This window comes from Caloenas nicobarica, chromosome 1 (assembly GCF_036013445.1).
Source record: "Caloenas nicobarica isolate bCalNic1 chromosome 1, bCalNic1.hap1, whole genome shotgun sequence".
Classification (NCBI taxonomy): Eukaryota; Metazoa; Chordata; class Aves; order Columbiformes; family Columbidae; genus Caloenas; species Caloenas nicobarica.
Window position 1 is genome coordinate 61574576 of NC_088245.1, and position 24289 is coordinate 61598864.

Sequence of the window (24289 nt, forward strand, 5' to 3'; positions counted from 1 at the left end):
CAAAACAGCATTATGAAACTAGGTTTCTCACATCTTAAGCTAGGATCCTGAGTATTCCTTCTTGGTACTTTTGATTACTTGACATTTCTTACGTTATTGTGTATTTGCTTTCTGATTTACTGGTCTGCTTTTCTATAATTGGCTCCTTGTAGCACAACAGAAAAAGAGTAATTATTATTTTTTCTACAAAACCGTAATTGAACGATCAGGTAAGATTTCACAGTTCATGTCTTCATCCATTGTCTACTACAGCCACTGTGAAGACATTTGCAGACTTTAACAGGCAATTGTTCAAGCTCTTATTGATATTAATGAGCAGTGGCTCCAGTGCTCCACCTACAAATTCAGTGGGAATGCTATTTTAATTACGGTTCTTTGCGATGCCAAATATCACTTTAGGCTGTCAGTGGTCAGATCTCACTTCTCTTTGATGTGGACTTGTAACGTTTTTATTAAAGACTTGCAGACCTGATGGAGGAACATCAAGAAGAGTTAGCAACAATAGAGTCTATTGACTCAGGAGCTGTCTACACTTTAGCTTTGAAGACCCACGTTGGAATGTCTGTGCAAACATTCAGATACTTTGCTGGATGGTGTGACAAAATTCAGGCAAGTGAACATGTAAAGGAAATAATCAATGACAGTGCTTCTCTACTTTTTTTTTTTTTTTTTTTTTAACACAGTGCCTAAAAAAAGTGTTAGCAAAAGTAATCAAGGAATCAAAAAATAAAGCAAAATTAGAATTTTACCTAAAATAGGTCTCACTGTCAATGCAAAAGGCTGGTCTGCTTCCAACTGGACAATATGGATTTAGAATGCAACTCCAAATACCTAAGAAATGGGTCAAGGTGTCACAGTGGATATGCATGCTTAGTCAGCTCTTGATTATTCACAGAACAGAATGTTGTGGTCATCCTGCTGGTAAGTGCAGAGACTCATGTGCTATGTTACATTCTGACCAAGGCTGCTGAATTTGCTTGATGCCACAGCACATGGCACAAGTTCAACAGCATTTCCTCAAGTATCTTCAAGATCCAGAGTCAGGAATGTCATTCAGCTTATTTTGTCCATCAGACCCTCACTTTATGTTCTTCCAAACTTTTGTTATCTATGCTTTTATTTCATCCAACTGAAAATCAGAAGTTGACTACAGTATCCGTAGTAGGAAATCATACAGTAGAAGCATCCCTGCCTCTTTCTCTGATGCAAAAATTCTTCTGGTTTTGACACCTACTTTGTGCCTTTCTAAAACTTATATGGCAAATATATTTGTAATAGAAATGATTAAACAGTACCAAGATTTGTCCCTCCGCTGTCTTTTAGGGTGCTACAATTCCAATTAATCAGGCCCGGCCAAACCATAATCTAACATTCACCAAGAAAGAGCCAATAGGGTAAGTATAACTTTTTTTCTTCTTAGTGACAGCCTTGACATACAGAAAAGCCATTCAATAAAAAATGTAATCTTTCCCTGTTTTTCCTTACCTAAAGTGTCTGTGCAATTGTTATCCCCTGGAATTACCCGCTGATGATGCTTGCATGGAAGAGCGCAGCTTGCTTGGCTGCAGGCAACACACTCGTACTCAAGCCAGCTCAGGTGAAAACAAAAAGGAATGTACAGATGGCTCAGGTCCTCTACTATTTGTTCAGGCAAAATAATCCAGGCAATCTAGTAGATTTCACACATAGGCTTATTTGTCGTATGGACCCATAGGTTGACTTCGTCATATGTTTTAAAGTGCATGTATAATAATACAAATTGCCATGATGACACAAGGTACTGATTGTCTTCAATTCTGCTCTGATACTACTCTTGTTTTCAAGAATGAATTCTTTTCTGTAAGAAGACATCACTTCTAATTCGTCAATACTGTAAGAAGATTAATATCATGTCAAAATTAAGATGTATTGAATGTAAAAGATTTGATCATGCATTTTATTAAAATAGGAGACCTAATCTAAATGTTTCTACTTAGGTCACACCTCTGACTTCCTTGAAGTTTGCAGAACTGTCAGCTAAAGCTGGATTTCCTAAGGGTGTTATAAACATTCTGCCTGGTTCAGGTAAGACTTCAACTGATCATTTTTCTGGGAAGAGTAGGTCCTGCTAAAACTGGTGGACTAGCACTTCACCTTTTTGAAGACCTACTGCGTGAGTGCATGTATCTTCATAGGTAGTAGGCTTTCATCTATGTCAAACAGCCATTTTACATATTTCCAGAACAGAATTGGAAAAGCCTGTATGTCACCCGTCTCTAGCTACTGGTAAGAGCTGTCAGCCTAGACCCTTCACAAGTCCACGCAAATAGCACGAGCATGCTGAAAAAGAATGTGTTATAGAGAAACATGTTGCACTTGATTGTGAAACTTCTTTGTTTCACCTAAGCTTATAATCACTTGGAAGTATTTAAATGTGACTGTGAGACCTAGAGCAAGCTGCTAAGATGTGTATTGCTCACTACAAGTAAGTCAAGGTCCACACCACCTTACTTGTTGTCACCATTTTCCTCTTTCTCCTAAGGAAGAAAAGTGACAAAGTAACTGTATGGGTGAGGCTCTGTTACAAATTAGATTATTCCACCTACAGTGGAATACTAGGAAGTTTTTTTAGTCCAGACAGATGGGGGAAATTGGAGGCACTAATGTGATCCAAGTTAAACAAGATGAGATTTTTTCATAGTCAAATGAATAATGCTGTAAATATAAATAAGGACGTGATATTGTACTTGAATGACATATTGTTAGCTCTTTCTGTGTTACAGTGCTGCTGCTGGAATAGTAAAAATTGCCGATGTACTGTTCAGTTAAGCTGTTTTCCTCACCCCGATAGGTGGATTAGTGGGACAGCACCTGTCTGAGCATCCAGATGTTCGCAAAGTCGGATTCACAGGTTCAACACCAACTGGTAAACAGATCATGAAGAGGTACTCTCAGCAAAACTTTCTTAAATAAACACTGCTTAGTCTAGTTCTGAAGTATCTTATTAGCTATATTATGCATGTGGCAGCAATAGAAAAGCATAACTACCTGTGGTTGTTTACATTTATGTAGAATTCTACTGAGTCACTATTGGAAAATAGAGGTTTTTACATATTCACTAGATATGTTTCAAATGAAATAATGAAATAAGCTATTTAACAGTTGTTTTTATACGATTATTTTTATTTTTTACAGTGCAGCCACTAATCTGAAGAAAGTTTCTCTTGAACTTGGTGGTAAATCACCATTGATCATATTCAGTGACTGTGAACTTGACAGAGCTGTAAAAATGGTAATGCTACTTTAAAGTAAATTATATTCAAAGCTTTAGTGATACATCCTCACAGTATTGTGATATTCTCCTTGACTTGCCAAAAACTGCAGTAGGGATCCCTTGCATGAAAAATCATGCAATCTGTACAAAACAGACTTTTTCAACTGGATGTTTCTTTATTCCATCACAATTAACCTGTTCGTGCTGCACCAAAAAGGCAGAGATCAGTACTACAAGAAATATACATTGGAAAATATAACAGAACAAAGAAATACAGGTGGAAAGTATTTTCACTAGCCAAGTTAACGTATTAAAATTGATTTGCCAAAATCTGATACTCAAAAAAAAAAAAAAAGGCCCTTAAAAAATAAAAGCCTGATAGTGACTTAAAATATACATTGAGCTCCCTATTGCCATACGGTTCTTCTTAATTCACCATCAATCACCATAATCCACCTTCCCAAGTAGCCGTAACATGTTTAAAGTTCATAAAGAAGATGTGCAAATGAGAAATTCAGGGGATTTAGGGAGCTTATTTCCTGCTCAGGTAATCTGATTCATCAAAATGACAGCAGATGCAGTTTGCTCACTAAAAAGCAAACAAAGGTTTTCCATTCCGTACTTACCCAGAGTGCTAATTCTGTCAGTTCTCTAAACCAGCATAAGCACGTACGGCTACCAGGAAGAAACTATTATACACTTTCCCCATTTTTGAAGTTTCTTTTGGCAGGACAACAGTCTGAGCAACTGCAGAGTAAAGTATATGTGGAAAATAACAAAAGCCGAAACATTGCAGTCAGTGGACTGCCTGGCCCCTCCACTGTTCTCAGCTGTACAAGTGAGAGGGTGACACAGAGGCTGGCCTGAGCTACACCTGGCATTGATGGCCTTAAATGATAGTGAAGCAATGCTTTTTTGCCACACACTTGACACTAGCACTCATATGTACTAATGCCAGGACCCAAGGCCTTTGCAGCTGCCAGAAAAGCATTTCTTGGGAATTTTATTTGTCCTGCTCCTCCTTCCGTCTCCCTGGAAAAACAATGGCAGACATCAATTCTTACTAAACAAAAAGGAACAAAGTATATGTATTCTGAACTCACACTCTTGAAGCAGGAGGTCCTCTGCGGACTAGAGCTTGGTAACATTAACCCAGTTACACATGGCTATTGACTCAAGCAGCACTGCTCAGGGCATTAGCAGAGTTTTATATTCCCTGGTCGTGCTGCCAGCCCTCTTCTCTGCACTGCTGCAGCAGGTGTTTCTGTGGAACACTGATGGAAATGGAAAGAGAAGCGCTAATGGGTTCACCCTGAGCCATTTGTCTCCACTGAAGTGTGTTTGCCAGCTATAAGATTAGACTGCTTGTCGCATTGATGGTGTCCCCTTACATAAAACGTAATGTGTTGATGGTCATAAACACAGAATGCAACCCAAGGGAAGAGAATGAAGGGAAACTGAACAAAAGCATACATATAATTTTTTTTTCTTTCTTTTTTTTTTTTTCCCCTGATCAGGGTATGGGAGCAGTATATTTCAACAAAGGAGAAAACTGCATTGCAGCTGGCAGGCTGTTTGTGGAAGAATCAATCCATGATGAATTCGTTAGTAAAGTGGTAAGACATTCAAGGACTAAAGTTTAAGCAGATACTTTACTATGGCACAAAGAGCCACTAGTTTGATAGATAATTGCATTTCTTCTAATGCTCAGTTGTTTAAATTCTCATTGTTCCTTATGATAGGCAATGTTGCTTCTCAGGAACCTCTTTACAGGGTTAAAAGGAAGGCACTGAATGAAAGGAGGTATTTCTATCAGTAATACACAGATAAGTGATATTGAAGTAGGTACTGTACTTTAAGTAATATTTCATATTCAACTAGGAAAGTAAGATTTTTAAAATTATGGAAGTTAGATCAATGTGAGTGAAGACTGCAGTGAAGTTTATTTAAAAAAAGGACACGTTGGAAATGTAGCTGCAATAGTAGAAATGCTATTATTAAAAATCCAATAGTCACCACAATGTACCCCTGGAATATTCAGTTATCTAGCTCAAGACAGGAAATTGCCGTGGTAACCCATTTACCACTCTAAAAGCTAACATTTTATTCTCTTGTCTTAATAGCAGAGGAGAATGAATACATGAAAACAGCATCAAAAGCTTTCAGAAGTAAACAGAAATTATCAAACATAAGACACCATAAAAAGGCTCATTTGAGAAAGGAGCATTCTACCTTCTAAGAATTCAGCCCTTTCTTAGAGCCAAACTTCATAGTACAAACAAAGAAGCATCCCAAATCATTGGTCACTTCAAAAACTATCTTCTGTCTTATGTAACTTCATTTTAATTGGGTAACCCATAGGTGGAAGAAATAAAAAAGATGAAAATTGGTGACCCTCTTGATAGATCCACAGATCATGGTCCACAAAATCACAAGGCTCATTTGGAAAAGCTGCTGCAATACTGTGAAACTGGAGTAAAAGAAGGAGCCACTCTTGTGTATGGAGGAAGACAAGTACGTAGACCAGGTAAAACACTGTTCAAAGGTGTTTGGAAATTTTACGCTTCAAATAAAAACCACCATGGTTGTCTCTCCTGCATTGCGTGAAGTAGCAATGTCATGGAAACAGTACTGGGTAAGCCAATGATAACACTTGAGTACAGGGCTTTCAAGTCTCATATTAAGAGAAGCTGTGCAACTGAAACACAACATATGAAATTGAATCAGAATCTAGTCTATACAGGAATCTTTTTCTCTTTTATTCCTGTTGTTTGTGAGGCATTGAGGTCTTTTGTGCAACATCCTTGAACTTCCAAGAGCCATAAGTATAATTATATCCATTTAGATCAACAACGCACTAAAGATGACTGAGGAAACTGCTCGCAGAGTCTGCATAATGCATTGCGATTAGACGCCTTTTTTGCTATCTAAAGAATGTGTATATTAAGTTTAATGGGAAGGCATGAAAGCAACATTTTCTCATGTACATCTGTGCGTTATCAATAATGAAGGAGAAATATTTGCATCAGAGTTTCAAAACGTAATGATTGCATCTCCAAATAAAATGCAAGTGTAGGTTTGTAACTACGTGAAACCAGTGTAACAAAGCTAAATAGGAAATCTTATGGAAAGGGGAGGCATTTATAGAAAAATCTCAGATTTTACCCACTTACACTGAAATACACTCACTCACCAAACTGTAGGTGACCAGGATCACTGGTGTATAATACCAGGGCAGTTCTTGACTGGCAATGATGAACTACTTTGTGGACAGGTTTTTACACCCTTTAGGAATGAACGGTTGTTACAAAGAAGTCCTTTGCCTCAGGATTTTCTTTACTTCAGCTTCTGCGAATCTTAGGCAAAGTTGCTGCCCATCACACGTTTTTCCTTGTTTGCAATATACAGATCTTTACGGCCACAGTCTATCTTCTTGTTGGGTAACAGGAAAACCAGTGGCGTCTGCGAGATGCTGTCACCTTGTCCCCCTGCCCTCAGAGTGCAGGGTCTTCCCCTGAGGAGTCCCCTGGGCTGTGGCATGCAGACTGTCTGGCCTGGTGGTGTTGCTCTGATCAATACATGCCACTCTTTTAACCCTTTTTCTGCTGTTTTTCTGGTGCTTGCACACACACATTTCCATTCACACTTCATTCATATCAATCTTAGTATTTTCTGTTTCAAGTCTCAATGTCTCTCTGACCTCAAAGTATGAAAAAGAGGTGGCCCAGACAATACAAATGATGAAGCATTATCCCCATACTGAAATGATGCTCTGTCCTCTGTTTAGGTTTTTTCATGGAACCCACTGTATTCACAGATGTTGAAGACCATATGTATATTGCCCAGGAGGAGTCCTTTGGTCCTGTGATGGTGATTTCTAAGTTCAAAAATGGGTACATTCTCCTCCAGTTACTATTAGAAATTTTATTTTCTCAGTTTCTCTCTAAGTGTAGAAATGATAGCATACATAGTATGAGTTTCTTAAATCTTCTAAGATCAGTCTGAATCCCCAGATCCCCTTCCAGCTAAATTCTGAGAAAATACCCTTTTTAGTAAGGGGTGTCCTACTCTGTGTCAATACAGAACTAATGTTATTAGCAGTGCGAAAGGGCAGAATGCAACTCTGAGTGCCAATTCTTAAATAAGTCTTAGTATTCAGGGAAGAATTTTAACTGAAGTTGATGTGGTAATTGCAACATCTTGATCAAATTACAAAAACTGTATTTTTTCCAATGGAATTGTTTATGTTCCTCTATGTCACAAAAGACCACATAGCATTGTTGTGTATTGTGTAACATTGGCACATTACCGTTGCAAATGAAAATCCCTCTGTATATTTTATAGACTGCCAGTTTTAATAGCTTTTATTCCAAATCATAGGAATTATTTTACACACAGATGAGATTAAAACTCCATATAGAAACTTCATGTAACTATTTCCACCAGGTTTCATTTTCTGCAGTTTGATAATGCAGTTAAGAACCAGCTGGACAGATAGCCCTTCACATCTATAAATTCTATATGGTGTTAAGGACCTGAGGGGTTTTTTTAAGTTTTAAATTACTGTGGACTTTTGAAGCTATGTGGAGATGAGATGCAAATAGAAAATAGCGCTCTGGACGTAGCCTGAAAAGTTGCATCTCAAAGGAAATCTGAGTTTCAACACTTATTCTCCATTAACTTGTAAAGCAGAGCCAAAATTTTAGCAAAGTGATGCGTAATCTGCAGCCAAGCTCTGCTTTACAATTACTTTTTGTATTGCTCTAATCCCCAAGTTGTGCTGTGGCTGAGCAAAGTTGGTATGCGTAGTGCAACTTTGACATTTCATAGCATAGATCTTAACCACTGAAGTGTAAGGTTACAAGCTTTACAAGTTTCAAGCAAGGGTATGAATTGCCATAGATCTGTCAGATTGACACACAATTAATAAATTGTCTTTAAAAGAGCTGGCTGGAGAAGAAAGAACATGGGAAAAAGGTGCTTCAATGACATCGAAGGGGGAAGGATGCTAACCTTTATTTTACCTAGTCACAATTAAAACATTTTTTCCCCACCATAGGGATGTCGATGGAGTGCTGCAACGGGCAAATACCACAGAATATGGTTTAGCTTCAGGAGTTTTCACAAAAGACATAAGCAAAGCTCTCTACATCAGTGAAAAGCTAGAAGCTGGAACAGTGTTTATTAACACATATAACAAAACTGACGTGGCAGCACCATTTGGTGGATTTAAGCAGTCTGGCTTTGGGAAAGATTTAGGTAAGTTGTTCTCTCCCTCCCTCATTTATCTGACAGTCCAAATCAATGAAAAAACTTTACCTGTGTAGAGTGTATCTAGTAAAATGTGAGCAATGGATGCATCTCCTGCATTCCTCCAATTACAGTAACCCAGTTCCTCTCCCCTCCCTAAAAAACTCCAGCCTCAGTAACTCCAGTTGAGCCCTTCCCATACATTTGCTGAATAATGCTCCATCATGTAGAATCTTCCTCCCCAACTCCTCTCTGAGCAGCCAAATTACAGCTTGTCCAGAGCCACGTACAGGCTACAAAATGCTGTCAGGCAACAAAGGTATTGGCCAAAATCTTGTTTCCTTTCCATCAGAGAGAATGCTAATTTAGGTTTCTCCTCTAAACATGTAAGAACACGAGAAATTTTTTTATGCCTTAAGATGTCATCTGAATTTGCTGACAGCCACAAAGAAGGATACATATTTTTTTTTTTAAATTTTCAAAACCAGTTTTTAAAAAAGGTCTAGTCTGTCAAAGAAACTTTACAATTTTGAACAGATCAAACCTCGTGGCAAAGAAAAAATGAAATAAAACAATTTTTCAGTGATACAAAAGATTTTTGCCTTTGGAATCTGTAGCGAGTATGAGACATTTCCTGAAATCAAAATGAGTAATAGTATTAGGGGAGAAAAAAAAAAATTTACCCATTCATAAGTTTAGCATAGGCAAAACAAATCCATAAATTCAACTATGAGCAGCAATCATCTAGAGACTGATGCTGCTGCAGTCCCACCCAGGTGGCTGCTTGTTAAATCCCAGTTCCTTTTTCTTTCCACATCTGTTTCGTTTGGCTGCTTCTTGTCAAATCAGTTCTGTAAATTTTTGTGGGAGGAAGGGTAAGTTAAATTAGTTCCCATTGTTCCTTAAGGACTCAAATATTGGCTAAAACTTTTGGATTTTTTCTTAATAATGTAGTTACAGTCTCTGACAATGGTGTCTCATTCAGCTGCTCTTCTAACTGGTGAATATTGTTCTTGTACAGGTGAAGAAGCTCTTCATGAATATCTTAGAACCAAGGCTATCACTGTGGAATATTAAAGTAACAGCCTCACTTGGAAAGTAAACTTTCAGCAGAGTTTGAATCTTCATCACTCATGAGGCACTTAATACCATGCCCAGGATATGCTATCTGCAGTGTTACAACTAAAAAAAACCCCAAACCAAACAAAAAACAACAAAAAAACCACAAAAACAAACAAAACAAACAAAAAACCAACCAATCAACCAAAACCAAAACACACATTCCATGGATAAGTTGCTATAAATCAGGTTCAAATTTTAGTCTCACTGAAGATAGAAGCATTTGGAAATTAAACTGAAGTTATTTAAATTATGCAGTAGTAGTGAGCACAATACCCCTAAAATAAACCAAGAACTTAATTGGCTTAATTTTTAAACACACTTGGCTTAATTTTTTAAACACAACTGAAGAATGAGTTCCCACATGCCTACTTCTTTGCGTGAACATGATATTTAATGATCATTTTAAATCCTTAGTCATTAGGCTTCTCTTAAAGTTGAACTAAAATATACTTACGCCATTTTCGCTATAAACCAGTTCAAGTTTTACAGTAGCAATTAAACATTCTGCTCTGGCAATTCTTCTCCTTTGTGCCAGAAGAAGTAAATCAATGCAAGAAAGTGCACTTACTATGATCTTTGTATAGAACATACAGAGTTCAACATCGGTGTTAAACTATGCATATCAAGCTAAAGTTACTGAAAATATTTTCTATCTTTTTGTTGATATGGAAAGTGTGATCTGCCTGCAATTTAAAAGGTGATTACATTAACAGATTAAAATCACTTTTTGCATCTGTGCACATGGACTGTTATCACTCTTTTATACAGCTTATTTCTGGGGTTTGTTTGTTTGTTTTTTTAATCGACGGAAAATCTCATGTAAAATGGCTGAGTTAAGATGTTGGCTTTCAAACTTTCTTCAGATTGAAGGAAATTTTTCATAGACTGAAACCTTATCTAACAAACTAAGACCACTTGCTCTTCTTAGAGTACAACTCCACCCAAAGCTTAATCTAATCTGATTCCCAGCCTTCCCATTCCCCAAAATATTTTGTGGTTCAATCAGTTAATCTCAGTAGATCGTGCCCCCTTCTATTTTAAGGAAGATGCCTTGCAAAAGAAAGACCAGAATCCTTGTTATTTCTTATCACAAATATTATAGAAACAGACCTTAAAAGAAAACTGTAGATTTAAGTATGGGATTCAAAATAAATTCTGTAAATAATTGCAGATTTCAAGTAATGACATTTAGTATTTGACCAAATACAATACAAAATTACACTTTAATGGTGTAGAAAATACAAAGTTCCTTTAAGAAACAAACTATGATACCCAGGAGCACGAGATACTTCTGAAATGCATGAAGGAAATACAACAGCCCAAGTCATTGTATTTGATCAATCTGAGGTAAGTATGAATGAGACATTCTTTCACCGATTTCAGTTTCGCAATTGTTTCAAGCTAGCATAAGTGCAGGCCAACTAAAAAGTCAACTTTTTATTCTTCTGGCAGTGGCAGTTGCTAAACAAAAACGGAGAGGACAGAAACGTGGCAGGGAAAGCTGGAGATGAAAAGTGTAGCTTAAAGCAACTGTAACGGCAGAAAGGCAGAGTTGAGTGTTTAGGCGCTAAGAGTATCTGCACTACAGCCATGAACATTCCAGATACGAGCAAGTAACCTACCTGTAGTGAGGCAAAGCTCAGGGCAGACAGGCGTAGAGGGTAAATCATCCTTTGCAGAACTCTCTCCTGAGTCATAGCTGTGCTTACCCATCTGACATCATCTTGAAATGACCTCAACTGCTGCTTTAGTGCTCAATAGTTATTATCATGAATGCAAGGCAGACGTACCTCTAATGTACTTGAAGATAATGTTTAATATGGAAGACATTGTACATAACACTTCATAGGACATGGAATATAATAAACAAAGCTTTTTTCCTAGTTAACTCTTTCCTGCCCTTGAAGCAAACACCTCTAGCACACTCCAAAAATCTTTCTTCAGTAAAGCAACAGAACAAGAACTTTAACTAATTCAAGTGCCCCAAATTCTAGTTGCTTCCTTAGTCTAACCCACGATGAAGTTCATTTCCATGTTGTCTGACAAATAAAACCGTACTTAATTCCTCAGAAATCCAGCTTGCGTCAGTCACAAGTTGATCCTGAATTCTCCACCATGTAAACTATAGCATTTCACATGATCCTGAGGGACGCTACATTGGGAAACAAGGTAGTTTAAGGGCCAAGTCTTCAAAGCAGGACAACGTGATTTGGGTTTGGGCCTTTTTTTGTGTGTCTTTTTTTTTTTTTTTAAAGAAAAATAAAATGGATTTACTCATTCACTTTGCTGTCCAAAATTTCTATTTTGCCCTTTTCTCCCTTTTGTTTAGGAAACTTGATGTTGTCTATTGTCACTTCACCAGTTACACAGTCATCTTCAGATTCCGACTCATCTTCTGAAGTTAGTATCTCTTCATCTGTATCAGAGTCGCTCAGTTCAACTACAGCCACACTCTGGAAAAAAACGACCTTAGTTAACACGTTATATAATTCTATACTACTTGCATCATTTGAGTAAAACATATAGCAAACACATGAAACAGCCTACTACCTTAAGAAAACCGCAACCACAATTAACAACCACTTGGATTCTCCTAGGATTAAGACAAATGTCATGTACAGATTCCTAAATATTTAAATTGTAATTTATATTGCCCTATAGCAAATATAAGGCCATTTTTATATCATTATCAAAAAGAGAGAAATTAGTAGATAGCTGAACTCAGTCTAAAGGATTTCAACTGGTGAGCAGGAGGCATCAGAACTAATTTTCAGCAAAGAATTCAAAGGAATCCATTTAGTGTATGCAGGGTCATGATATATATACAAACATGTACACATATGTTTATTAATATAGTTCATATCTTATAACTTAGTGGTGTTCATGGCACTACAACTACCACAGAACAGCAAGCAGTTTAAACAACCAGGATATTTTTTGAAGCAAAAGTGATGATATATTTCCATATCTAAGGTCTGCTTTTCTCTCTGAACACATCTGTCTTAAACTGGTAATTCTCACCTCAAAAACTTCCTGTATGCTGCAAAGCAAAATACAGGAATTTGAGATGCAAATAAATTTCTTCAGTGACTTGCAAATAGCATTAAATGTTAATCCTGATGTCTCCTGGTTTATTTATTATAAAGCAAAGACACTTCTCCGACATTGTCACATGAAAAATCTTTTAAAAATTCTGTCCAAGTTACCCATTCCACTTCAGCACATTAAAACACACAATCTTCATGATCCATTTCATTTTCTCACTATTTATTTGGAATTTTTCAGCACACAACCAGCACCAGACAACCTACTGCATGTAGGCTGCATACAATCTACAAGAACTCTGAATCCAACCAGTGGCCAATAAATGGTTCCGACAGCTCACACACTAAACCCCAGGCTGCCTTATTTCTGCCTTTTACCTTGTGGGTCTGCAGGCCAGAAGGCACTTTTCTAAGACATGCACATATCACATCGCTTTCGCATTGAAATTTTCTCACATGAGCATGTGGCCACAGCACTGCTGCAGCATTTCAGTTAAAAACAGAAAATACTGATACGAATGTAAATACACAGACAAATACCAGCCCTAAAGGATCAGAACAACACTAACAACTTTTCCTAACCCAAAACCTATAGCCAGTCCTAACAATACCTACAAAGCACAGCTGAAAACCAGTTATTGCTCTTATAGTCAAGTCTTCTGTTATAGAATCATAGCACAGTTTGGGTAGGATGGGACCTTCAAAGGTCACCTAGTCCAAGCCCCTGCAATGAGCAGGGACATCTTCAACTAGATCAGGTTGCTCAGAGCCCCATCCAGCCTGGCCTGGAATGTCTCCAGGGATGGGGCATCGACCACCTCTCTGGGCAACCTGGGCCAGTGTTCCACCACCCTCAGTGTAAAAAATTTCTTCCTCATGTCTAGCCTGAGTCTCCCCTCTTTTACTTTAAAACCGTTACTCCTTGTTCTGTCGCAATAGGCCCTGCCAAAAAGTTGTCCCCATCTTTCTTACAGGCCTCTTTCAAGTACTGAAAGGCCACAATAAGGTCTCCCCAGAGCCTTCTCTTCTCCAGGCTGAACAACCCCAACTCTATCAGCCTGTCCTCGCAGCAGAGCTGTTCCAGCCCTCTGATCATTTCTGTGGCCTCCTCTGGCCCCTCTCCAACAGGTCCATGTCTTTCCTGTGCTGAGGGCTCCAGAGCTGGACACAGGACTCCAGGTGGGGTCTCACCAGAGCAGAGCACAGGGGCAGAATCACCTCCCTATGCTTTAATAAGCCTTACATTGCCCGCTTTCTAAAGCAAATTACTCATGAGACACTTAAAATACAATTTATGGCTTACTTTTGATTCAGAGTTGCTGATTCAAAAGTATATCTTATTCTGGTCTTAAACTGCTTCATTCCTAGTCATTAAATTCTGCAAGTATGAAACCCGAATAGTAAATTTTAACCAAATAAGAATTTTTATTACATCTATGTTTTGAATTTGCAGATTGCAGACTAAATGGTAAAGACTTAGTCTCATCTATCAAATTATCTCATTCCAGCAGAGAATTGTTTTCATCACATCTGAATTTGCATTATAAAATAAAAAATATGAAGTATTCACCATTTCTATAATTTTATCTGTTGCACTGTCTAGATTTTCAATATCAAACTGATGAGCTGGTGCTGTTACCATTTTTCTTCTTAGCTCATCATTTGCATGCGCCATCTGTGGTAAAAAGCTCTGTACTCGGTCCAAAACTGAAAAAGAAATAATGATCATAAAAAAAACAGATGCACATTAATTTATACATTTATAGCTCAGAAATCTGAGCATTTAAACATATCCCATTTCAATTGTAATTTCCAGCTGTCTACCATATTTAGGATGTTTTAACAGGAGCATTTATTATAGTATTCAATTTCCCAAGACATAAAGAGCAAAAAGGTATCAAATCTATTGGTCAGCATGTGGTGCAGGATGAAATCACTTCAGCAATTCCATTCAGATTCTCAAAACAAAATAGGACTAGCTGACAGAAAACTTGCTTGTAAATTCCATGGTTTTCAACACATACCAAGTGTCATCTTAATAAACTTCCACATCAGCTTTATCTCCAATGGAAATATAATTATGTCCTCTTTCTTTCTTGTTAAAGTATAGACTGAAGGTCCCAAAGAAGGTGGAAAACTAGCTGTAGCACTGATGCCAAAGGTGTCAAGCTACACACAAGAAAGGTCAACATAATTATTAAAAGGGGTTCTGAAATTATGATGGTGGGAGACAGATGTTCTAGGCTGAAGCATAAAGCACATATCCTCTACAGAAATAGCGCTCCAAGCTCAGTGGAACATCCCAACAATTTTAAGATTATCAGTGCCGTTAGAACAATCACATCCATTTCCCTTCCATAGTGTTTCTTCAAATAATCTCTGCTCCACACACGCAGATGAGCCCGTCAGTACTCTTCGTTCTCCACGAAATAAGAGGTACTACTCTCATTGAGTACCACGGAAGTCTAATACATATAACCTACCTTTGAAACACTGTCATCTTCATAAAGATTTTTATCCAAGACAGAACTCGATATTACAAGTTGTTTTTTCTATTACTTATTAAATTTCAGCTCAAACACAAAATAAAAATACAATAATTTGACAGGAGTCCATTTTAAATTAAATGCTTTTATACACCAAATATTTTATACTGAGAAATTACTTCTGAAAAGAGATAAGAAGTCCATATCAACAAAAAAAACAAGTCTAATTATACTAGAAAATAATAATCTGAGACTAAAGAACTTTGGCAGATTTTCAAGAAGGGAAAAACTCTTAAAATACTCTATTTTCAAAGAACAACAATTTTTACACTATGTCCTCTTATGCACAGAGCTACACTGAAGAGAATGTTAGCAATCTATATGTAGCTTTGACTAAGAAAGAAGGAACACAGCTCAATTCAATAAAGAAGTCTTCTTAATGCATTCAAATTAATCCATGATGAATGAATGGTTATATGGTCTGGCTTAATACTTTTGACAGCACGTTCATTAAAAATAAAGTTCTGAAAGTGATCTGTGTAACTTGCATCAATTTGAACGTAGCTGACTAAATGAAGACCAAAGGTATAACCTGGTGAGTTCACTATATGTGGACAGCATGAGTATTTCTGCAAGGAGAACAAAGCCCTTAGAACTTAACAGCTGTAACAGTCAGCATCGCAAAATCTAGTTATATGATTAACTTGTGGGACGTGCAACTGCAATGGAGGATATAACACCAGAAGAAACAGAACACAAGAGTTTCTTCCTTTACTAATACAAGAAAAGCACTGAGGCAAAAGTTATTTCACAGATGTTACCTACTACTTGATGCTGTTCCGATAGCAAAATCCTACTTACCATTACTCCTTGGCATCCTAACTGTCTGTAAAGTTGTGGCCTTCTTGCTGTTACATTTTGAACTAATCAATAAAGTTTCTTCCAGCCCTGGAAACAAACAAGTATCTGGATGTTTACCTGTGTCAACAGCAACGGTCACATTTTAACTATGAGGCTCTCTTCTTCCTGCTACTTTTCCACCTTTCTCCAACAAGCATGAACAGATGAGGATTCAACTCTCTCTGACTGCAGGAATTCCAGTCTGCTTTCCAGCAAATACTGTTTAGATGTCTGTTTGAGGTCGGCCATCTCAGTATTTCTGTATGCGACAGCAAATGTCTAGACCTTGCTACCACGAGGGGCTGCGAAAGCAGATGGATCAGCAGGTTCAACACGGAATTAGACAAATTCAGGGCAGCAGAGTCATAATCTTATACTAAAAAGGACTGAGCACGTATGTAATCCCTAGCACCCCTACCTCTACAATTGCAGATACCATGCAATTGCAAGAATCAGGAGCACATGGTGCTTAAAACTAACAAGTTCTCTGTAATTATCATCTGTTATTGCAGTTAATGGAACACAGAATACTGGGCTATACGGACCACCAGTCTGACCCAGCAGGTCATTTCTTACAGGCTTGTCAAGGATTTATTTAGCGACGTACATCAACACACAGAGAAACTACCTGCAATAACCCACAGTAAAGCAGGCTGAGGTAGCAGCTAACGCGTGCTGGTGATGCTGATGTAGATCCCTTCCCTCCTGCGTGTGGCTGTGGTGCCAGCCAACGAGAGCAGGCCACAAACTGAAGTGCTAATGACCTAATTTAAGTATTTTCAAGCATCGTAAAATCCAAATTATGTGGGGAAACTGAATTAATTACACAACTTTTTTCTTACGACAGCCAACACAGCCATCAGCTCTTTACCATTAACTGAAGTGAAGCTTTATTTAACATCTTTTTACCCTCACAGAAAGGTCGTTACAGCTTCCGACACTAATTTAACGTGGGTGTCCCCCTCTGTGTTTACTTCCTATCACCACAGCAGTGCTTGGGAAAACGGCAGTGCTGCAAAACAGGCAAGATGTAATAAAAAATACAGTACTAGCAGCCAGAAGGCCTTAAAAGGCCCCTCACAGAGTCACAGACTGTTAGGGAGTACAAGGGACCTCGAAAGATCATCTAGTCCAATCCCCCCGGCTGGAGCAGGAACACCTAGGTGAGGTTACACAGGAAGGTGTCCAGGCGGGTTTTGAATGTCTCCAGAGAAGTAGACTCCACAACCTCCCCGGGCAGCCTGTTCCAGTGTCCTGTCACCCTCACTGAGAAGTTTTTTCTCAAATTTAAATGGAACCTCCTGTGCTCCAGTTTGTACCCATTACCCCTCGTCCTGTCATTGGTTGTCACCGAGAAGAGCCTGGCTCCATCCTCGTGACACCCACCCTTTACATATTTATAAACATTAATGAGGTCACCCCTCAGTCTCCTCTTCTCCAAGCTAAAGACACCCAGCTCCCTCAGCCTTTCCCCGAGGCCGGGGAGTCCCCACACGCCAAGCTGACCCCCCCGCTCCTCGGCCCGTCCCTCTCCAACCTCCCGGCCCGGGGGGCGGCCGGGCTGAGCCTCGCAGCACCGCTCCCGGTGCCGGGCCGAAAGGCGGGTGAGAGCGCGTCGGTAGGGTTTCCCCAGCGGGGGCCGCTCACCTCCTCGGCACCCCACGGCCAGCAGCTCCCGAGAGGCGGCCGGACCCGCCGCTCCGCCGTCCCCCGCCATGTGCCGACGGAGCCGGAAGCGTCTCCAGGCCGGGCGCTCGTCCCGCCGCCGCGCGGCGCAGCGCCCCCTGGAGGGCGGGAGGGGCTTCCCCGGGCGCTCCACGTCGGCTCCCCTCGCTGTGCAGGTAACTGTCGCCAACACCTGCCCCCGTCTAAATCAGGGGTTAGCAACGCAGAAAGGAAAATAATTCACGTTAAAAAGCGGAATAAAAGAATATTTTAAAATCTTTATAAAAGGATTTGGCATGAAAAGTCCATCTCACCGCTTGGAGGAGAGAGTACGAAATTAAGCTGCTTGATCACCTGCCAGCAGCTGCTCTTTGAAAACTTGCCCGTTTTCATTGTCAGAATTTGACAAATGCACCTAAAATTAGATTTCAGACCCTGAGGGAATTTTAATTGCCTTTTGGAAAAGAAACTTTACACAACCGTGAAGTTCAGTCAACATTGGTCAATCTCTCATTCAAGATTTGTTCTACAGTTTCTATCCCTATCTGTTTATAATCTAAACAATGTGAAAACTGTAAAAAGAGAACTGAATGGTTCACTGGAGACGAGATGGGAAGTCTGAGCCAAAACCAAGAAAAAGTAGTAATCAGGTGAGAGGGGTTTATATGACCTCATTGCAAAGAACAATAACCAGATACCAGTATCTGAGAATTAGCAAATGCAAAGGAGCGAGAAGCAAACCTTCTTGCGAGGCCTCCAGCAAGAGACGGCGCTGCTGTTTTCCTGACAGACTGGCCCAAGCAAGTGTCCTCTGCCACTTTCCCAGGCTGCCTGCAGCACCAGGTGCATTCCACCGAATCTGCTGCCTAATTGGCACCGCTCCACACAAACGTGCTCCCGGGTTTTGCTTTCCCAGAATAATTCTAGTGCTGGCTTTGATAACTGAATAATCTTGAGGACTGAGGTTTTTTTGCCTTGGGCCATAAAAAAAATATGAGTCTTTCTACAATTTCCAGACAGCCCAAAATATCACTGTGTGAACCTCAAATAACACATTTCATTCACGGGTATTATGTGATATCAGTGGCGGGAGGGGCGTAACACTGTCAAGGAACCTGTAATAGGGAGTGATGAAATGATTGCCCAAGATCACCAGACAAGCAATTAGAAAAGCCAGAAATAGCACCCTCAGGTGCTATTCCCAAACCTCAGGTTTATATTCTAACCTGTTGGCAGCAGAGGCAGATGTGATCTTTATCTGATTTGCAAGGCAGCCCAACTGTTTATCCACACTGCGTAATACGTAAGCACACACAGGGCATGGATATATATGGTTGTTACTAGGGTAGGGAGACAAGAGCACCCGTAGCCCAAATTCCCAATAAATTCAGGTTTGAGACAGCATTCACCACTGAATTAATAGCTCTGAGCTTTGAGCTGCTTCATTCATTTAATGCAGCAGTGACCTGGAGATCAAGCTGATGCTGTATATTTCACTATTGTACTACAGATTTTTTTTTTGACCCTGGTCCTGCATATACATCCTCCTGTGCTTAAGTTTCTGCTTTTCCACACATACCCACAGCAGCTAGCTCCAGTTTATGGCAGACACTTGGTGACTTGCCCATGCTGCCCTGTGTTCTGTCTACAGAAAAGACATGCTGTAGACTCAGCTGCTGTCACCATCATTTAATTCCCGTTCTCTTTTCTTCCTCTTTCCTCCCTTTCACCTTCCACTTAAGGCATCCTCACTGCTTCGAAGTGCTGAGCAACAACTGAGGAATAACACTAGTAATGAGAATAACTGCATACATTTAGCTGGGTTGACTATTTTAATGTATTAATATAAAGTGTGTCTCGAAACAAGAGTTTTGAGGAGTGGTTAGCAGGGCCCAGCAAGGCCTTGACTCTGTATTATGTCTAACACAGGCAGCTGATTTCAAGGGATTTACTTGCAGACTTACATGTCAGCGCTCGGTGTATTCAGCGTATACGGAGTGACTGGGCAAGATCAAGCATATTCCAACTGACCCAAGCACTTAACAGAAATGGATTTCCGAGGAAGCTATTTTTAGCCAAGCTGCAGGAAAGAACAGAAATGTCCTCATAGCTGACAAAACGCTGACTCCTGGGCTACGCTGCCAAGAAAGCCTCTGCAAGTGGAAGCGAAGGCATCGCCGCCGCCTGCCAGGGGGGCGCCCCCGCGGCTTGCCCCGCTCCCCAGCCTTTAGTTCGCCCCAGCCTGCGGGGCCGAGCTGCGCCCGGCGGGGCAGCGACAAGGCGCCGCGGGAAGGGGAAGCCCGCGGGTCCCCTCAGCGTAGGCGGCGGCGGCAGGGGGGAGTGACAGGCGGCCGGAGCTCGCCCGGGGGTATCGGGCCGGGCTGTGAGGGATGGCGGGCCCGGCCCCTCCCGCCGCCCCCCGTCCCGTCCCGTCTCCTCCTCTCCCCTCAGCGGTGCGGGGCGACGGTTGGCGGCGGCTCGCGCCCCCGGCCCCTCCCCCGCCCGCCGCCGGGTCAGAGCGGCCGGTAGCGGCGGCGGCTGCTGCGCACCACGGGCCACATCATCGCGGGGGCTGCCGGCCCTCCCTCCCGCCGCTTCCGCGCCTGCTCAGTGGCGGCGGCGCTCACCTAGCCCCGGAGCTGTCAGCGCCGCCGGGCTGGTCCCTCTCCGCCCGCCGCAGCGATGGAGAAGGACCCCGGGCCGCTGCCGGCGTCGCCCTCGCCCAGGTGAGGGGAAGGCGCGGCCCGAGGGAGCGGTGGGGGCGGAGGGCGAGGGGCGCTGGCCAGGGGAGAGGGGCCGGGGCGGGCTGGCGACCTGCCGCCCCCGGGCGAGGGAGGCGGCGGGCGGGAAAGTTTCCTCAGGAGCGGCGGAGCTGCCGGGCGCCGCGCTCCCCGGCCGCGACGCGCCTGCCCCACCCCAGATGCCAGGGGGTGCCCGGGACGGCCCGTTCTCCTCCCACGCCCGGTGCCCACCCCCGTGTGCGGTGGGGCTCGTCCCCTCCCGTCCCCCGCGCTCCGGGTCCTGAGACCCCCCGCCCGCCCCGCAGGCTCCCTCCGCGCCCTCCTCGCACCCGCCCCCGGTGCCGGGGCAGGCTCCGCTCGTTCCCGGCCTGCCCGGCTGTCCTGCGCCCGGCCCGCGGATGCCGAAGGACGTGAGGCCGCCCTTGCCCCGGTGCCCTGCGCTCATCAGACCCCGGCAGCTCTTCTCCATCATGAGCACGTAATTATGCTCTGCTCCAGGTAGCCTGGACAATGAGCCTTTTCTTTGGTTTCTCTATGAGTGCTTAAGATCCCCCCAACATTTCCAGTGGCCCTTATTCCCTGGCACTCTGTACAACCCTATGTGCTTGCATGTCTGTTACCACCTTTGCACCTGTAAAAATATGCCAGAATCTGCAGATGCAGTTACTAGACAAGCATGGAACCTGTACCCGAACAGCATGCGTACAGACTTCAAGGATCATCTTTGTCGTTTAAAAGCGTTGAAATTGAAATGTGATGGTACATTTATGCTCTTTCCATACTCTTCTGCCAAAATATGGAAGCTTTTACTTTACTTACTCTGCTTTCCACTCTGTCATTAATTTTCAGTTGAAATTCTAGCTGTGTCTCTTTGTTTAATTTCAGTGAATATTATAATTCCCCTCCCAGCCCTGCTGTCTGGGATGCAGTTTTGTGTCATCTTCACTCGTATTTCATCCTACATTATAGACCACACTATACTAGCCAGGCTCTGATAAATGAACCATATAAAATTAAATAATTTGTTAGTCTTAGTGTCAGGAGCAAAACATAAATACCTGAAAAAAGTCTGCTTGTATATCTTTTTTAAGTAGAGTCCTAGCAGGCTTTAGTAGACATCCTAAGTTATCCTCACTTTACCAGTTCAGTAATGTTGGTAAAAACAGAGCAGGTGGTAAGACCTGTTCTGGCAGCATTCCCTACACATACTACCTTAAAGAGATTGTGAAACTGGAACCATGAATACTGTAGTATGACCGGTAGACACTTCAGAAGGAAAATATAATTTTATTTTCAAATACCTTAGGATATTAGCCACAAAAAACAATGGGAAGTCTGTATCCTAGTGCCTGAGTTAATAAGCAATTCATCCTTCCTGGCTGATGACAGTAGAAACCTGTAATCAGGATCTCAAATAATACAGTTAGCACTCATCCTGGTAAGCACCTATTGGTTACTTAATCTATAGGCCTGCATTATCCCTTATATTTCAAACTTTCCCACCTGCTTTTGATGGGCTGGAAGTGATTTTCCTGGTATTTTTTGTGTTGGTATTCCATTTGGGTGATTTTACCCTGACCACATTTCACAGTCTTGCTACCTGGTTTCTCTCTCTGTTTCGGTCTCTTCTAATTGAGTTGCCTTAAAAGTGCAGAGGCAAACCAAATCTTTTTCTGACACCTGCTTTTCTCTTCCTTGGGGCCAAAATCGAAAGCTGCCACGTTGAGGAAGTGGAATGGGGCAGCCTCAAACTTGTCTGAAAACAGCCTGAGGCTGGCAGCTCTTTCAGTGTCTTATATTCAAGAAGGCATCTGGAGGTTCTTTAATATGTTTTTTCTTATCGTTATTTTTTGTATTGTTTCTTTTGCTGTTGATTTAACCTACAACTGCCACACAATAAACACCATGTTAACCAGTTTACTGCATAATATTTAAGAAATAGTATGTAATGCCCATGTATCTGCTTTGCATGCAACATTTGTTAATTTTCAGCTTGTTTTCCAGTCTTTAATACCAAACATTAAGTATCTGGTATAAAGACTCTTAGCCCAGCACACCGCCTTGGGTTCTGGATTCTACAAAATGGTTAATGATAACAGAGGCTATTTGTTTACTCTCTCTATATACTGAGGTGATATGATGTAGCTTTCACTTTCTGCTGATATATTCCTAGGATACAACAAGGTAAATGAGTAGCCACAGCTGTGATAAGGATGTCAGTGCGACACTGGGGACCTCTACATATGCAGGACACAATAGTGGAGAAGAGGCCATGCAAATCCCTGTATCACTTGTATAAATATTATTCTGAACTTCAGAAAGTCTGCCAAAACCTCATATTTCAAACTTCACAGAATCTCAGAATTGTTGAGGTCGAGAGGGATCTCTGGAACTGGTCTAGTCAACTGCCTCTGCTCAGTGTAGGGTCAAGTAGAGCAGGTTGCTTAGGGCCATGTCCAGATGGGTTTCAAATATCACCAAGGATAGACAATCCATAACCTGTTTGGACCAGTGTTCAACCACCCTCACAGTGAAGTAAAGCTTTTTTATGTTTAAATTGAATTTCCTATGTTTCAATTTGTGCCAACTACCTCTCATCCTTTCACTGAAAACAGGCTGGCTTTGTCTTTGAAGCTGGAAAAGAATCCACCTTCATCTTTGCTTATTATGGCAAAATATTAAAGCTCAGTATTTCATTAATGTTTCATTTCCTTTCCTGAATATCCATTTCCAAGGCTTGTTCTTATATCAAGAGGTGTTTCTCAGGCAGGCATGTTTAAGCTATTGTGTTTCATTTTAGACTACTTAGAAGTGCAATGTGGAGGTTATTCTTACTTTAAAAGATTACCTGTAAAAAATGTTTGCAGCTTCTAGGAAAAATGGGGTTTGACTACGGCGTGATTAGATTTAGATCTTGTGAAAGCCCTCAGTATTCTTTAGATAAGTGTTATCTTTTGCTTTTGTTAACTAAACCCTGAAAGAAATTAATTTTCCTAGACTTAGACTTTTATAAATATTTGTTTTAACCTGTCATAATGTTGACACTACAAAAGTTTCATACTCAATGATTCACCACTCTTCCTCCTTCCCGTTTTTTTGAAGGCACTTTAAAAGAGCACAGTGCTTTAATTACTAATTGTTTTCATGCTTTCAATAAATTATCAGCAGTCTAATCACTAAATTATCAAATTTAGCTGTAGAATCCAGTCCCTTAATCTTGCCTGTGCTGGATGTTCTTTAAACCTTAGATAAGTATGGAAGAAGCATCTCCTGCCCATGCTCTTGAGAACTGAATCATGAGTGTGTCTGAAGCAATGTTGGCAATTCATTTTCATAATGAAGAGTGTTTGTGCTGCCTCTTCCTGAACAGTTACATTTTCCTTGTCATCTTCATCTTCCTCAGATGAATCAAGGCCAATCAAGTCAATCAAAGGTGAAGGATGGAAAAATGTGATAGTGATCAGGTGTTCAGTTTCATAGCTGAAGTATTGGCAACTTTTTAAAAGCAGTTATCCATTTCCTAAAGTCAGCATCTCTTCCAGTTCATGGCTGTCTATTTTCCACATGATCTGCTTCTGCTTGTCCATTTTCCACATTGTATATACTGTCTCTGCATGTATTTTTAAAATTGCTGTATGTATCAATTGTATTAATTATTGATGGGGAAAGTTGTGTTGTTATCCGTTGGATTGCTAACTGTCTCACTCTTCAGGAACAGATCTTCAGCAAACAGCAGGGTATGGCTGTATTTCCTGTTCGTGTATGCTTGCAGGACTATTTGTTTATGCTTGTATATGTTTGCAGAACAGAGAAAGAGCGGTGAACAAT

General features: G+C 41.0%; 3 protein-coding genes across 3 annotated transcripts in view; 2 read left to right on the top strand and 1 right to left on the bottom strand.

Annotated features, from left to right (window-relative positions):
• ALDH1L2 (aldehyde dehydrogenase 1 family member L2) overlaps positions 1-10248 on the top strand; it is a 35937-nt gene extending 25689 nt beyond the window's left edge. Inside the window, 11 exon segments of the mRNA XM_065629250.1 lie at positions 459-609; positions 1324-1394; positions 1492-1597; positions 1977-2064; positions 2831-2924; positions 3175-3271; positions 4771-4869; positions 5615-5780; positions 7041-7146; positions 8313-8512; positions 9525-10248. Coding sequence (XP_065485322.1) covers positions 459-609; positions 1324-1394; positions 1492-1597; positions 1977-2064; positions 2831-2924; positions 3175-3271; positions 4771-4869; positions 5615-5780; positions 7041-7146; positions 8313-8512; positions 9525-9580 — 1234 coding nt within the window. The 3' untranslated portion in view covers positions 9581-10248.
• A 1168-nt stretch (positions 10249-11416) lies between these two features.
• Positions 11417-17832, bottom strand: NOPCHAP1 (NOP protein chaperone 1). Its single transcript, XM_065651806.1, has 4 exons — positions 17703-17832; positions 16017-16103; positions 14240-14376; positions 11417-12078 (listed from the first exon to the last, which is right to left on the bottom strand). Exons 1-4 carry the CDS (start codon positions 17770-17772, stop codon positions 11896-11898), a joined length of 477 nt encoding a protein of 158 aa, XP_065507878.1. The 5' UTR covers positions 17773-17832; the 3' UTR covers positions 11417-11895.
• Positions 17833-20347: 2515 nt separating this feature from the next.
• SLC41A2 (solute carrier family 41 member 2) overlaps positions 20348-24289 on the top strand; it is a 57249-nt gene continuing 53307 nt past the window's right edge. Inside the window, exon 1 of the mRNA XM_065637416.1 lies at positions 20348-20446. The gene's annotated coding sequence lies outside the window, so the exon portion shown is untranslated. The remainder of the gene's footprint in view (positions 20447-24289) is intronic.

Bases quoted from the DNA above. Each gene is read 5' to 3' on its own strand.
- NOPCHAP1 (XM_065651806.1), bottom strand. From the start codon at position 17,772: ATGGCGGGGGACGGCGGAGCGGCGGGTCCGGCCGCCTCTCGGGAGCTG. The intron at 16,104-17,702 runs GTGAGCGGCCCC...GTTTGTTTCCAG, and splicing joins GGCCGTGGGGTGCCGAGGAG to GGCTGGAAGAAACTTTATTG. The intron at 12,079-14,239 runs GTGAATACTTCA...GTTTTTTTCCAG, and splicing joins CAGATAAAATTATAGAAATG to AGTGTGGCTGTAGTTGAACT.